At 41.8% G+C, this 16,694-nt stretch overlaps 1 protein-coding gene across 2 annotated transcripts in view; it reads left to right on the forward strand.

Moving 5' to 3' along the window:
* Positions 1-16,694, forward strand: part of BEAN1 (brain expressed associated with NEDD4 1) — a 53,083-nt gene that overhangs the window by 33,714 nt on the left and 2,675 nt on the right. For both annotated transcript variants that reach the window (XM_030227624.2, XM_009096005.4), the window contains exons 3-4: positions 5,663-5,872; positions 7,992-8,133. In XM_030227624.2, coding sequence (XP_030083484.1) covers positions 5,663-5,872; positions 7,992-8,133 — 352 coding nt within the window. The remainder of the gene's footprint in view (positions 1-5,662; positions 5,873-7,991; positions 8,134-16,694) is intronic.

The following is a 16,694-nucleotide window of genomic DNA, read 5'->3' on the forward strand; positions in this document are numbered from 1 at the left end:
CTGAACTGCAAATTGTTTTTCCCACACTAGGTGTCTGGCTGGTGTAGAACTGCTTTATTGAGAGGGCATTTCCCAGGCTGTTCTGGTCATCCACTCATTTCTCAACTTTTCTACAAGAGAATAAGAGAAATACAAAAGGACAAATAGCCTGCCCTGTTCTGAGCATCCTCATTGCTTCCTTTTAGTCCCATGAGCAGATGACATCCTGGTGTGAACTTCACCTAAATGAAGTTTCAACCTTCCTCAGGATCCAATGGAGTAGCTCTGAATCCAACAGAGACATTTCTTTTTAGTTAATTTAAGGTTCAGCTCCTGTGGGCCCTTGGATTCAATGCGTGAGTAACATCCCTCTCCCCCTGGCTGCAGAGATGCTCCTGTGATCCAAACCCTTTCCCAGATTTTTTATTGTGCTACACCTCCCTTGTGCCACAGAAACAAGCAGTGCAATTTCTGCTCATTTCCAGAGATTTATTTCCGGGGCAGCAGCAAGGGCAGGGTCCAGCTGGTCACTCTTGGCCAGACAAAACCATCTCCAAACAGGAACTGTTCATAAAGGCAGAACCAACAAAACCTCTGATCATTGCACTGATTTAGTGTATCTGGGTGCTCTCAGCTCATTCCTGACATCTGTCACTCACCTTCCCTGGGTGAAGAGACTGCATAATCCAAGGGACTGAGAGAGGAAGGATGTCAGAAACGTGCTTTAAGTTGATTCAGAGTTTGAGATGCTTTGCTGCAATCATTTGAAGACCAAAGGATTACAGAGGATGCTGTGCACCATCCTAAACTGACCTTCCCACTGCTCCTTCCCAGCCCTGTACCCTGGGTCAGTGCAGTGCATTTAAGGGTGCTGGGAGGTGCTGGATCACCATCCCAAACAGTTTTACTGACCCAGGGGTACAAGGAATGCTCCTGTTCTGTCCTTGTGCTTCAGCTCCAGTTCAGCAAGGCAGCACCAAGCCTACCCTGCCCTCAGGAATAATCCCAGGCTGGCAGGGATGAAGAGGTGGATGATTCTAGACACAAAATCTTTCCAGAACACATCAGCACTCCTTCAGGAGCTGGTCATGCACTCTTCAGCCTGGGAAATAAAACCACTCCATGTCTCATCCTCTACACTAGTCATAACATGAATTATCATCTTATTAAGATGATACATTGGAAACCAGGGGAAGAGATTTGGTTTTCTTAGCAGGATCCAGCTCTAAAATCATCCCAAAGCCCATCAGTTCCAGAGGCTGGAGCCCCACTAGAGCTGATGTGCCTTCAGGACAAAAGGAAACAGAACAAGACCCCACCATCAACACCAGACTCAACTCAGTGTGGAGAGAAGAGACTCATTTGTGTGGAGATGCTTCCCTTCTCTCCTCTGAGGTACAGGCAGGTGAAAGGCACTGAGGAAGGGAGAAGCCACTCCTAATAAAGGGCTGCATGTTGGGTAACATGTCTGCACACCAGGACATTTCACCCTGCCAGGATCTGACCAGATGAAACTTCCCCATTGCTTAAGGCCAGGGTAGGGAGGGGTCACTGTCCCTTCAAAGCGAGGTTAGCAGGAGTGAGAAAGAACAACATGCACCCAAAAGCCAGGCTGTTCCACACCTCCTTCAGTTACTTTCCAGTTGGTTTGTCGATATGCAGGAGCACTGAGTAAAGTAATAGACTGTGATATTGAAGGGATTTTTCAAAATGCTAATTTATTGTCTGACACCAATTCTGCACTGCTGCTCCTCTGAAGTCAGTGTTCTGCCAGTCCTGTGCCAGCTGTGTACACTACAGTACAGTAGACAGCTCCCATTGTGGATAAAAGCCATGGTGTGTACATCCAACATAATTCATATTTGGAAGATTAGATATAAAATATTCATATTTATGGATGTACTGTTTATAATTTGCAGTTTCATGGGAAAGGATACAATTTACCTCAAAACAAAAGTGTTAGCACTCTGTTAGTGGTGTTGTATTTATGGGCTTCACATACATTTGCAGATACTCCTATTCTGAAGGAAAACCATAACATTTTTATATAGAGAAATGCACAATTTATCAAAAGAAGATGGTTTGGGATAAGAAGAGAAAATTTACAATGTGGTTTTTTGCCAAAAGAAATATAAACATCTCTTTTTACCTCCACAAAATTCAAACCCAAAGAATTTATATCAATGCAGCATCTCATTCTGCTGTTGTTTGTCACAGTAGTAAATCAGTAGTAAAGTCTGGAGGATCAGACTCACAGTGTCAAGGTGAAAGTGGTGCCACAGGAGAAGTTTATCAAGTACATTTTGTGTTAGGAGCTGGCCGAAGGGGATTCATTCATTCCTTCTAATAAAAGCAATGTTGCCCTATAACTTGTCTATATGAGGGACTGGGTTCAGTTAGATTAAAAGCATAAAAAAACCAGAAAGATTCACACTGCTGAGAAACAATAGATAAAACAGACATAACTTGGGACAGCCAAGGAAGCCCCAAGAATGTGGTGGATAAATGGGGTGTCTTGATCCAAACCACATCACCTCCATACCAGTGCAGGAGACAATTGTCCATACGAAGTCACTTGAAGCTGTTAAACTTCTATAAAGCAAAACAGGTCCAAACACAGGAATCCCCAAATAGTCAGTGTGGATATTCCAGCTGGCTTCCACACCTGGAAAAAGTGAAAGATAAATATCCTTAGCCTGGCCCTTCCTGTTTAGAGGATCATTTCAAATTTGTCCCAAGTTTTTAAAGATCTGGAAGCACTCACTGCAGCCTCCTTCCTCCCAACTTGACAGCAGTTCATCACCAGTTCCATTTCAGGGCTATTTGACATTAAATTGATGACCACAAGCCTGACAGTGTGTGGGGCAACCTCACACCCCAGGCTCATGTTCTCATCATGCTGGAAATGAAGTTGATTTTACCTTTGCAAGTCAGCCAAAAGTACCTGCCACTACTTCCAGTCAGGTGTTAATCCCTGCAGCCAGGATTTAAACTGCCACTGCTGTGATATTTACATCTCTCAAAGGCAGAATTTACAAAAATCTGAAAATACAAGGCCTTGGAAAGCCAATGAGGGTGTGTTGGACACATTAGCACAGAGATAGCTTTAAAAATGTACAAATGAGAAACACGATTCAAATTTTCTGAAGTTTTGGGAATTTGAGTTCTAGCACAAGGGCCCTACTCCCCAAACATATCCCATACCCAAAATTCCTTTGCACTGAGTATTAAGTAGGACACTTGTCCATAACCTTTGATTTATCACTACAGCATGAGTTTAATTCTCAGTCTTGGTTTTTGGCACAAGATAAATGGTAAAAGCTCAGCACATTTCTTGGCTGTCTGTCCTAAATGCCTTTGAAGATCCTCAGCCAACAGTCAAGTGCTTCCAGAAAATTAGCAATACTCCTCTACGTGCTAATTCCCCTGTGTCATGTGTATGTTTCCAGGTGGTTCCCTGAGTCTCAAGCATCAGCCAATGATAACAGGCACTGGCTTGGAGCCATTGTCTTCTTTCTAAACTTATTGTGACTGCAAAACATCAAGAGGTGTCTCCCAAAGGAAAAGAGCAAACCTTGCTGAGAACCCTCTGATAACATCTATCCTTGTAAGCAACACTGCACTTCCTAAAACACATACTCACTCCACACAATACTCAAAAGAGAAAATTTTGTTATCCCTGATTTCATCAGGAAATAAATTCTGTATTTGTTCAACATAGCCAGATAAAAAAATATACCCAGGCCAGAATCAACAGCCAGGCTTGGTATGTAGCATCGATAAAATTTTGGTTTGCTGATGCTGAGCAGACAATGGGAGGTTTGGGGTTTTGGGTTTTTGGGTTTTTTTTGGGGGGGGCAGGTGAGACAGGGATTTTTTCTGCTAAAATCCTGAATAATTTTTTCCATAATTTCTTCTCTTTACCATTAGCAATTCCCCCATTAGCAATTCAATCCCCCATAAATACATTTCTGGGCAACTAATTCCCATGTATAATCATGCTATCAGTTGTTTCTCTAAGGGAATATTATTGTTCAGCCTTTGATACTGTCTCTGTGGCGTGTCTCAAAAGGATGTTTGACTTGGCAATAAATTACTGTCATTATTCTTCCTTAAGAAGATTTATTATTGAATGCAAATAATACATATAAAGTTTGGGGGGTTTTTAAGCCAGAGTAAAGCAGTTGCAACCAAACAATCCAACTCTGGATGAGTATCTTTCTGTACTATAAATCAGTTTCTTGGGATTCTGAGTCCCCTCACAAACCTAAGCAAGCTGTGTGCCACAGAAGCAGGCTCCTGCTCCATTCTTGCCCAAAACTTCCTCTGCAAATCCTCAGAGCCTTCTTACACCCCTGACAACAGGCAATTCCTCTGTTCCTCTTGTGTCACCATTGAGTCAGGAACGGGAGTGAGGTGACACATAGACTCTGGGTCTCTTCAGAAGGCTAATATCAGGGTTTATTAGAAACCCATTCTTTTATACACCACTCTGATACAGGTGGACCTGATTGGTCATTTAATCAACACCCCATCACACTATCTGCTAATTAAGAAGACACCCTTTGGTAAACATCTTATGAGAAAACAACTGTTCAAAGCACCAGCTACAAGATTGCTTTAATTCTTTCTCTCAGCTTTCTCAAAACTCCCCAGAACAATTCCTGGGAAAGTTTATCTGGCTTACCCTCTCTGACCCGACTGTCACATCCACACCTCTTGCAGTTCCCCTTTTGGAATTTCCACTTTGCTTCTTGTGCACTTCAGTTCTTTCAGCACCAGTCAGTTCATGCTACAAGGAGTCTTGGCTAGAGAAATGGAAAAGCCACCAGAACTGTGGATCATCCAGCCCTGGCTCCAGCAGGATATTCCCAATAAACAGGGCAGCCACTGCCCATGTCCCATTGGAGTCAGCTCCCAGCAGCCCCAGGGATGGGGAAGAACCGGGATTTCCCCAGGAGCAGGGGCAGTGCAGTGGCTGAGGCTCTGCAGACCTGTGTTAGAAATGAATGCTCCCATTTAATAATTAAAGAAATGTATGAAATATCAAAAGTATAAATCTGGAAAAAGCCACAAGCGATTGGGCCCTGAGCCGGGTGGTCAGTGCCGGGGAGACGGAGCCCTTGGTCTCTGCCACACCAGAGTCCCCATGGGCTCCAAGGGTCTGTTTAAGGGCTCCATCTTATCCAGGCTCTCGGGCTCTGGAAGGGGGTCTGCTCTAGCAGATTATTGCATTTCCTGGAAATGGTGGAAAATTGCTGGAATTTGTCAGGTGAAGAATTTCCAGGATAAGCTTCTGATGATGCCTAGCAGAATGCCTCCTGCTGGGGTCTAGTCAGACAAGAAAATCCCTTGGAATATACGTTTCTGGAGACACTGTCTGCTTGGTGTTTGAATCTTTATCGCTTAGTCTGTTGCTGTTCCTGATGCCTATCAAAAAATGCCTCCTGCTGGGGTCTTGTCAGATGAATACTCCTTTGGAGTATATACATCTCTGGCCACAGTGTCTTCCTGGTGTTTTCAATTTCTATCACTTAGCTTGCTTGTTGCCCGACACTGGTTTTAGTACACAAAATGCTGTGGTTCTTAATTTAATTTAGCACGAATTATTTCATAACATATATCACATATTACACCTGTGACAAGTGACACATTTCTTCTCTCTCCCTCTCTCTGTGCACAGCAATTGCCTCGAACCAGAGCAGCGCTTCCAGCTCCTTCCCGAGCGCCGGGGAGCACGGCGGTGACAGCAGCCTGCTGGTGTCCCCGCTGCTGGTGGCAGGGGTGGTGATCGGGCTGGTGCTGCTGCTGTCCTGTGCCACCATCGTGGTGGGCAGCCTGCGCAGGGACAGCCGGGCCCGCCGGCCCCGCCCGGGCACGGCGGCTGCGGACGGTGAGGGACCCCGGGAGTGCCGGGCCGGGCACGGGCAGGGTGGGAAGGACATGGAATAACGGGATCGGTCAGGGCGGCTTGGCAGGGCAATGCAGCTCTGTGCTGGGCTCCCACACAGGTCATGGTAACAGAACCAGCCAGACTGCCAACGCCTCCTGAACTGCTCATTTCCCTCCGTATGGGATAAGATTTATTCTCTGTTGCATTTTCACATCCCCCCCATAGCCTTGGTGCGGCATTTGCTGGAATTTCTATTTCTTGGAAAGGCAGAGCTGTTGTCATTTCAGCCAGGTGCACCAGCCTACAACAATCACTGGGCAAATGCAGTTTGTGTGAGTGCAAAAGTGAATACCTACCTGGAAACAGAACAACAGGGCACCCAAATATCATTAAACTGTCTCCATCATTAATAGTGTCCAAAACCACAGCATCCCAAAAAACACTTCCTCTCAAACCATGACACAGTGTCATTGATGGCATCGGTGTCGCCACAGCCATCAAAAAGGTGCCAGTTCCTTCCTCCTAACCAAAATAAAACCCATGAAACAAAACCAACACAGAACCAAAAAACCTTAAAGATAATTTGGGAATACCAAGGAGTTAATTTTAGAGTAGTGTTTTCAGCCCTTTTGGGCTTTGCTGACAAGAAGCCACTTTGTCAAGGAAATGACAGAAGATTATTTCTATTTAAGGAAAAAAAAAAACCAGTTTTAAAAGTTACTGTGTAATTCTTCAGACAGTAAAAATTCCAATGATAAATGGTGGAGCATCAGCAACCGTGTCCTCTGTGAGCAGGCTCCTCCACCTGCAGGTTGTTATGGGTGCAGTTCTGTGCATATCATTGAGGGGGTTTTATTTATATAGAAAAGCCAATAACAGCAAGCCACATAAAAATGCATTGGCTTAAATGTTGTTTTCACTGAGGTAAATTAAGTATCTATTGAAGTCAATTGAACCTCATTTAGTTATTTGGACCAGGAATTTTTATGTCTAAACTACACTAATCTCCTAGGATCAGTTTGTCCCCTTGGAGCAAGGAATAATTTCTTTTTGGCTTTTCCAGAAATTTATCCAGAAATGTGAAAAAGGTCTATATTTTGGGAATCAAATTTAGAGTCCAAAAAAATTGAAATGCAAACTCCCATGGCAACCTACAGAGGGAAAATAAATACAAAATCCAGAAAACTAATGTCTACTATTAAAGTAATATCAATTTTCTTAATTTTCAGCAGCTACATTGAGGATTAAATAGTTAAACCCAAGCTGGAGTTACTGTTTGACCCAGTGTTTTGGCATGATAAAATACTGACCAATAAGCTTTAATCACTGTGTTTAAATCTACTACTCTGATAATTTCATTTCTTGAAAAAGCCTAGAGCCAAGCAAAAACAGAAAGGAAAATTTTCCAACTCCTTGTTAGATATACCAATGCGAGAGAAATGGAAATGAAAAGTATTTTGGGGAAGATATTCAAAAGACTAATCCTAAACTAAATTGTGCCACACTACATTACATGGACACACACACACTAATTAGCCTCTAACACAGAAAATAGCACTAAACTCTTAATATTTGTGGAGCTGGGAAGCTCTTGCATGGAAACATTAAGAAATCCCTGGAGCAGGCAGCAGGATGATTTTTCTGTGCCATGTTCCAGCTTTCCCCATTTTTGTCAGTGTTTATTGAGAGCAGCATTTTCTCAGCAATCAAACCCCTGCCCCTCCTGTTACACCCCTCCCAGAATGGACAAACTTCCCCTGGATGCATTCCTGCTGGAATTTCAGTTACCCCATAAACAGCTGAAGCTGCACATGGTAAAACCCACACTCATGTTCAGTCTTGGAAGCCCAAGAAAACTTTGGAACTCCCATCTGTGTTGTAGGGAGCACTAAAGGCACAGTCCCTGTGCCAGAGCCTGAAACACCCCAGTTCACCTACAGAGGGGCTTCATTTACTCCTAAAGAAATAAGACTATCCCATGAAAACTGATTGTTCCAAAATACCCACAACTCCTGTGCCTCAGAAAGGTTTGTTTTCTGACTTGTGGCAGTGCTATAAATGAGTGGCAGAGCATCCAGCACGGGAGGAAGAGCAGCCAATGTAAATTGTTGTTTTGCAGCTCCAGATGGTTTCTCCCACGGCGGCTCCTCTGCAGAGCTGAGATCCACCTGCAGCGAGGAGCTCCCCCCAGCCTGTGACTTTGACTCCTACCTGGATATTCTTTCTCAGGTGAACCTCATGTATCCTGATCCACCTCCATGGTAAGCACTTGCCTGACATTCTCAGGGTTACAGTTCTGCACTGGCAAAGCCCACTGCAAAAATTCAGCTCACACAAACTCTGAATACAGACAGACCTTGTTTAGCTTGAGTGTAAGTTCAAGTTTTCCTTAGCAGAATAAATTTTTACTAAATAAAGATGGACAGGAATTTTCATTCAGTGATATTCACATTAAAATTTATCATAGTGATGATATACTAATGAAATATACAAGTAGAATCACTTTAAATCATCTGTCTTTGAAAGAAATGCATTTACAAGTAAAAGTTTCAAAGTCAAAAATGCATACTTTTTCCAAGAACTTCAAAGTTACATTTATTACTGACCTTGAGAGTGTTCAGATCAGAGGAAACAGAAAAACAAAATTCCAGAAATCATACAGCAGCTCCTATATTGTGTGCCCACATTCACAGGTACAGGCTCACTTGTGAGCCACAGGAGCTGCTCTTTGGGCCATGGGCATCTCCTTTATGTGCCTCAGGCACAAGGAGGTCCAGAAATGAAGGAATTTAGTCACTGCCTCCAATGAACCAACAGAAGTCATTTTAAGCAGAACATCACTTCAAGCTTTCTGTAGTGCTGTGTCTTACAAACAGCAAACACAGGTTGGACAGCCATGCCCCTCTTTCTTTTTCTTTTTGTTTTTCTTCCTTTTAAGCAGACTCTTTTTGAGTTAAAGCACTGTAAGACCAGCCCTTTTCTGACTGTGATGCAGAGCAGCTCAGCACTATGAGCACACCAGACCTGGATCTTTGCTATGTTTATTCTATGCATGCTCTGCAAGCAGCAGTTATGTATTGCCAGCTCATCCTATATAACTAATGGGCTTTTAGGGGTTGTGTAAATATTTTACCAGAAAGCTCACATGTGAAAAATTACTCTGAGCCTGGCATCTAAATGTGTAGAATTTCATATAAACCCACTTAGGGATTCAGACTGGGTTTTGGGCCCACACCCACGAATCTTTCCTAATAAAAGGCGGCCAGCTGACACCCAAGCAAGACTCTGAGTGGGCAGCTGGCCAGATTGCTGAGAACAAACTGACAATACAGTTCTTTAACAGACAGATCATCAAAGATTATACCAAAGGATGCTTCCATTTCCAGCTGGAAACAGACACAGAGAAGGTTTTTCCATTTCTATGGAGTGGTGTTTGAAGGAGATGAGTGACACAGGAGAGCACAGATTATCCACAGTTTGCAGTAAATTCTGCAGTGGCTCTGTAACAAGCCTGGCAAGGGTTAATTATCATGTGTCCTACCTGTTCTCAGAATATTCTGGGACACATCAAGGTGTTCAGCCACTGCCTCCTCCAGGTTCCCTGCTGGGCTGAGTGGACTGTGTCCCTGAGGATCCCCTCTGCCCACACTGGAAAACACAGCTCATCCCAGTAATTACAGCCCTGCATCACAGGCCAAGGTAAAGATTATTGTGAATGGTTTGGCTGCTTTCTCACTGCCACTGCAGTTAAACATTTTAGAAAAAGAAGCTTTGGCAAATCATCAAAATCTTAGTAAATTTTATATCTTAGCAACACAACTTGGGGAACTTCGGGAAAAGAAGATGGCTGAAAGCAAAGTTACATGGAGACTTTCAAACTTGCTATTAATGCATTCTCCAGACCATTGTAACTGTTCAGAAAAGCACTGGGTGAGAGGCACTGTCTGAATTACTGCATTATGTAAAGCCTGAAAAATTCCTGTACATCTCCCTCTATATTCTCCTGCATGGGATAACACTGCAGTATCTGTTTTTAATTAGTAGAGCGTGGAAATTATTTGAAAACTGACTGTCAGACATGGCCTGGAAGCAGAAACAAGACATGCCTGACCTTGTGCATTTAAAATATTAACTCCCTGGGATCAATCTCATTGCATATGATAATATTTTGAAGAGTAGGTTTACTGAAACATAGCACTGCCTAAATGGATGTCATTCCTCCCCCTAATTCCTGGAGGACAGATGTAATTTAAAGCTAAACTAGCATGGCCACAAGCTAATGATGCAGCTGTGGCATCAGCAGAACAGAAATGAAGAGCAGCAAGGAAAACAACTGCACTGGTAAATAACTCTTAAAGATCTTTGAAGTGAGAGAGTTCAGTGAGTTAAAAGCAGTGGATGCTGCCAGGTGAATTCCCTTTTATCCACCTGGTGCTGCAAGGCCACCTGCAGGAGCACCCAGCCAGGAGGGTGCAGCTCCTCACCCCACTCCTGCCAGACCACACACTGCAACGGTTTCAGGAGAAAGCACAACACTTTTATTTGGCCAAGGGGTGCTTGGTTAGATTTTATAGCTGAGCTTTAAACCACAAAATGAGTGGAAAAGGGATTTAAGGGGAAGGCTGATGAAACACAGAGTCAGTCCCCACGTCTGTGGCTGAGGGAGATGTCCCTGTTCAGGCCTGCCCACTCCCAGCTCTCCAGCTGGAAGTCCAAGAACTGTTTATATAGAACACTATTTATAGAAGAAATGTTATTGGTAAATTAATCTATGAAAAATGCCTTGGGATATTAGTATTTGCTCTGATCTCTGAATCACAAGTTTCATTTGTGACTCAATCTGATTATCCCCACAGACACTTCCACTAACCCTTTCTTGCATTAGATTTAGAGGGATGCCAGGCATGGAATTCTGTCATTAGCCTGCTGCACTTGCAGGGTGGTTACAGAGAAGCCATTTGGTCAATTTGTTTTGACAGCCCAAAATATACAGTGCTGCTACCTATAAACATCCCTTTAGGACAGTTAATGGCTTTTTAATGAATCTGAGATCTGTGCTAGCATCTGTCACATTGATTTTACATGAGGTGTAGATGGGAAATATGAAAACAAAATACAGGGGGTATGAACCAAACAGTTTCAGAATATGAGGGGTTTGTGTTTCAGAGAATATTTATGATATGTACAGATACTGGCAGCAAGGCTAGAAGTTAATGTTTCATAGTCTGTGTCACCAGACATGGCAAAGCCTTTGTTTCTAAGAAACTCACTGTGAGAAAGATGATCCAAGTGATGCCCCAACAATTCTAAACCCCAGAATTCTAATCCCTCCAAACGAGCAAACTGAATCTATCCAACCAGGACAGAAAACAAGCACAATCTCCCTGCCACATCTCACCTATCATCATGGTCTGTATGCCTTGGAAAGAAACACTGGAAAGCCTGTAAATCCAGTATTTGCTATTCTGTTCAACAGTCACTGTGCTGGTGGGAGTAAAACCATACTGTTGACACTGTGGGCATGAAATCTTTATAGACAGAAATCATGAGCTCCCATTCTCTGTGCTGACTTCTTTGTAACACACACTTCTGGTGAGCATTGCTAGTTATCTTCTTACAAAGATGTAGTAAGAAAGCTGGTTAAAAATAACTTGAGTTCACATGTTTGAAGTGGATTGAATTACAGTGCCAAGCAAAGTCCAAGTAAATTAAAAACTATTACATTTTCTTTAGGAGAGTCAGTAAAATCCAAGCAATGAGGAGATTTCACAGCAGGAAAGGAATTTTATCAACTTCTCACCTTGTGGCCAGGGAAAATGCATCTCACTCCACTGCATAAGTGCTTTTTCACTCCTTAGTGACTGGATATTAATGGTATGTACAGAGCTTTAGGCAACCAAGATGATTGCCTTTTGCATCTGAGACTCATGAGTGTCTGACACAGAACATCCCTGAGGAATGACTGCTCTGGAGGATGCAGGGATTTGCCTGCAGGAATGGTTCTAATGGAAGCCACAGAAGTCCTCTCCAAACTTCACACTGAATGTTCCCCACAGGGCACATGAAGTAAAAACCACTCAGCCCCCTCCATCCCAGCATTCATATTAAATCACATTGTGTGAGGGTTTGTTTGTGGGCTCACTGTTCCTCAGCTGGTCCCCCTGCCTAATCTACATAGGATCTGTTCCACAGAAAATTGTCTTATTTAGGCTTGATAAATCCCAGTATTCTCAATAACCAAGTTCAGCCTGCATTGTTTAAATGGGCAAATCAATTTAAAAATTACTTTAAAATGGCAAAAGGAAATGCTCCTGTCTTAAAGTCAGACACTAATTTCCCTTTAAAAATATATTTTTAAAAGCCTACTTAAGGGACGTCCTTTTTTAAGACATTATTTTCCATCCCCTACTTCTGAGGATGCAAGTTAGCCCAGCCAGCCTCCTGAATTTTCTTGAAAGGCAGAATTAGGCTTGCAGGGAATTGACATAAAATCTTGCTATATTGTGCTGTATTCCTTTGCCAAGGCTGTTTTCCTGAGAGCAAATCAGGTGGGAGCTTTTGCCACATTACAGTGACAGCTGGCAAAGCATGAGATGGATTTTTGGGGTTAAGTTCAGCTCTTACTTCAATAACCCCCACTGAGATTTTCAGTTAGTAAGGTAAAAAATGCCACTGGAAATATGACAGGTTTATCATTCCATTAGGTATCATGACATGAGCTAAAACTCTCAATTCCTTTAACTCCAAATTCCAAACACTCTGAAACCCTTCCCTTCACATCCCAGTGCTATTCCTCATCAGTATCAGGGATAGAAATGAGTAAATTCCTAATTATTTTGACAAACTTCTTATTTCAAGCTTAACTTTGTTTACAGCCCATTTATGAGCATTTCTTTCTGTGGCATTTCCATTCCTCTTAATTATCCACACCTTTCTCTTTTTTCCTGTCTTTGTAGTCAAAAATGCTCTCACACCTCAGCCTGTGTGTTGGGAGGCTGGGGGACAAAATTCCCTTTGCTTTGTGTCATCAAAAATATCTGTGGGCACCTTCTGACCAACCTCCCTTTACACCTGCCCCAGTTCCACTCTGCAGGTGCCAATTATTGCTGCATAAAAACCACCCTGCACAGTGAAAGCAGCAACACCTGATGAAGGGAAACACCAAGGATTTCTAACCAGAAATCTACAGTGCCACACAGAGCAACCACAACTTAAAGCTGCCAAATATTTGATAAGTGTACTTTAAAAAGAAAGAGTATTTTTCTCTGATTTCCCAGTTGCATATTGCAGCCAGTATTTCCTTCACCTGCTCAGAATTCATTCCTGGAATAATTATAGCAAAGCCTTTTCTTAGAATATGACCCTAAAACTTGTCAAATGGAAAACTTCCCCAAACATCAGCAGCTTCTGGTGACATTCAAGAATTTGTGGTGGTGTTCAGAATCCTGTTTGTGGATTAACTCCATGGCTTGGGAAGCTGCAAATTTTTATTTAACTGATTTTTGTTAGTCAGTGTCCAGCATCCTTTACTGTGTAATGGTTACAGAAATCCAGAGACCAAACACTGCTGATGACCGAGTAGTTCTTACTCTGTGTAAAATTGATGCCAGGCTGAATTGTATAATATGAAATCTTCATCCTAGAATGACTTGTTTTATTTAAAACATTTATTTCAATTGTTTGAAGCTGCACAATTATGATGAAACTGCATTATATTGGTTCCAAATGTTATCTGATATATGTTTTCAGGAAAACAGTTTACATTTAATTTCATTTTTTCTCTGGAATATTTATCCATCAAAGTTGCAACCTCCTCAAGATTATCTTGAGACAGAGTGCAGAACAGAGATGCAGCCTTTTAGTGCTCATTAACACAAACAGTCCTATTGTAGTTCTGAAAAACTGGAAATTCCAGAAATAACTATGGACAGAAAAAAAGACAAAAAACCTAAATTCCACCTTTCCTGTCTCTTCAATAGTTAAATTAATTAAGCCCTAGATGTTTACTTCAACAATACCTTGGGTTACATTTTTTACTATTTAAAAACATTAAAATAAATATGTAAATAAATATGTATACATTAGAATCTCAAATGGAAAGTGTCACTATCAAAAATAAACCTAGGAAAATATCCTAGCTCATGACAATGTCATTAGAGAAGCAGTTCTGTCAAAACTGGTCTATTTCCCCATGGTGATAATAAATCACCAAAGAAAATATGTATTCTAGGAAAACACATCTCAAAGGACACATGGACAGATTTCCAGGCTGCTCTCCTACCAACCTGGCTGTGAGCACATTGTGCCATCACAGAAGGCAGAGTTCAGCATCATCAGCTCAACTGCCTACATGGGCATCAAAGGCATCACTGTTTTTTTCATCTGAACCTTCTTGCAGAGAGTTCCAGCACAATTGTTCTGATTTCAGCTTTTCTGTTGGGTAACATCATCATGGAAAATGTCCTTTGTGCTGTTTCATCACAGCTCCAGCCTGCCAGCACACAGATGTTCCAGATTCAGGGGCTCTGTTTGCCATTTTCAAAAGAACACAAAATGGAAACAGTGCAACAGGAGCAATTTTAGCAGAGTTAGAACATACAACAAATGAACAAGGTGAACCACAAGACATCTACTGCACAAAGAATTCTTCATTCCCACCTCTGCCTTTTTTCACTTCTTGTTTGCATCTTAAAAAGTTCTGTCAGTTCTGTCAGCAGAACCTTCTTCCTGCCCCAGAGGGCCTCCTAGTTTATGAATGACAGCCAGGTAAAGAAGCTCCTTGGAGTTTCCCTGGCAACAAACCCATCCTCATACTTACTGCAACAAGACCCAACATGTTCCCAAAGTTCTTGCCCCTCCTGCCACACTCTGAGTCAGCAAGGTCATCTTGGAGAGCTGCTGCCATTTTTGAGCACCATCCCCTCCCTGCAGATCCCATTTACCTGCAGTAGGATGCCCACAGACATCAGCCTCCCTTGCTTTTCCCAGGGAAATTATCCCTTAAAAACTCAACAGTGTGTCTAAACACAGCAGTGCAGGTATTGTAACAAAAACAAGGCCCAAACCCATGCAGACAGCAGCACATTTCATGGTCAGTAACTCCTTCCTTCTCATCACTGCCTGCTGATACTGCATCTCCAGATAACACAGGTTTTAGAAAGCAGAGGATTAAAGTGGATTCACTATAAGTATTGCAGCCAAGGATTTTTTCAGGGCTGGTATCCACAAGATGAAGTGTAATGAGTTCCTGTGCTCCATTATTTATGTTATGGTAACACAACACTTTCCAAAAGCATTTGCTTTCCTATCTAAAAGGATTTTCCTGTGACTGCTGTAGTGAACTTCAAGCCTGAACTACTTTTTAACATGTCCAATATCTTCACAGAAGCTAATCTGACAGATAAAATATAACTATTGTGGTGGGTTTTGTATAAGATGAACAAGAATTTTTGTTTTTCCACCTCATGGTCCTGCATTTTCAGTTGCAAAACATATATATGTATAAATGTATATATACAAACATATAAATATACCTATACACACACATATGCATTTACACACCCCTTTGTGGGTATCACTCCCTTAGCAGTTCCTGAGATTGCAGTTTGATGATTTAGGAGCTGCAGTCTCAGACCTCCCCCGTTCCTCTGTCTCTCCCGTTCCTATTTCCCTGGTGTTCCTGGTGCCCCCCAGCTAAACTGGGAGCTTCTGACTGAGGCAGCCAAACCAGGAGAAATCTGGCCCAGAAAAAACTCACACATTAAATACAAAATAAAAAACCAAAACAGAACAAACCTCCCAACCTCCCCATCACCACCACGCCCAAATCTTTTTGCCTCTTTAGCTCCAGATTGGGATCAAGGTCTGGTTTTATTTTGAAATGACAGTAACGTTTTAGTCCAGCATCACTCACATCAATACTTGCTAATCACCTGAAAGAAATTATTGCTATTGAAATTTTTTCTAAGTAATCCTTCAAATCTTTTGAGGAATGGTTTTCCAACCACCCCCATAGAGTGGATGCCCATCCAACTCAGTATTATTTCTTATAATACTTGTTTAAATTCTCGAATAAAAAAATAATCTTGTAAAGTCATTCAAGTTTACATATTAAAGTCTCCTTGAAGGAGAGACTGTAAAGTAAAATTCATGCTTGTAGAGTTGCTAATGCATTATTTATCCTACAGGAATGTCTCTGTAACAGCAGTCAGAAAGCACGACCAAAGTACTAAATCTGTTAAACAGAGAGGGGGAAAATCACACTACAAAACAAACAAACAAAGAAAAACAAAAACCCCAAACAAAAAAAACCCCAACAAAAATACATTTTAAAAAACCCACAAAGCACTTGGAAACAAAGAAAAAAATACAAAGTTGAAGTCTCTTTTATGACCCTAATTCATGTCCATTCTGCCCTCACCAGAGAGGAACCTTATCTGCAGAAACAGAGCAGGAGCTGTTTGCAATGTCAGCTCTACAAGCAAAGATCCCATGCACAGAAAAGAACACAGGAAATGAACATCAAGATCATAAACTGATAATGAAATACAAAAAGTTATTAAAAAAAACCAAAACCCATAGCTGTTTGAATTATTTGTAATTCTCTTCATGGCCACAACAATCTGTAGGCACAGCTGTGAAGCTGCCAAAAAGCTGTTTAATTGAAAGTCTGGCTTGTGTTTTTTACTACCTCACTCACTTTTTAAAATGTGATCTTAATTGCCAAAAATGAGGGGGAAGAACATTACTTGCTTTTGGAGAAAAAAAGATAATTATTTTTATCCATCATATGTATGAAGGATAAAATGCCCCAACACAAACA

Source organism: Serinus canaria, chromosome 11 (assembly GCF_022539315.1).
Source record: "Serinus canaria isolate serCan28SL12 chromosome 11, serCan2020, whole genome shotgun sequence".
NCBI classification, from domain to species: Eukaryota; Metazoa; Chordata; class Aves; order Passeriformes; family Fringillidae; genus Serinus; species Serinus canaria.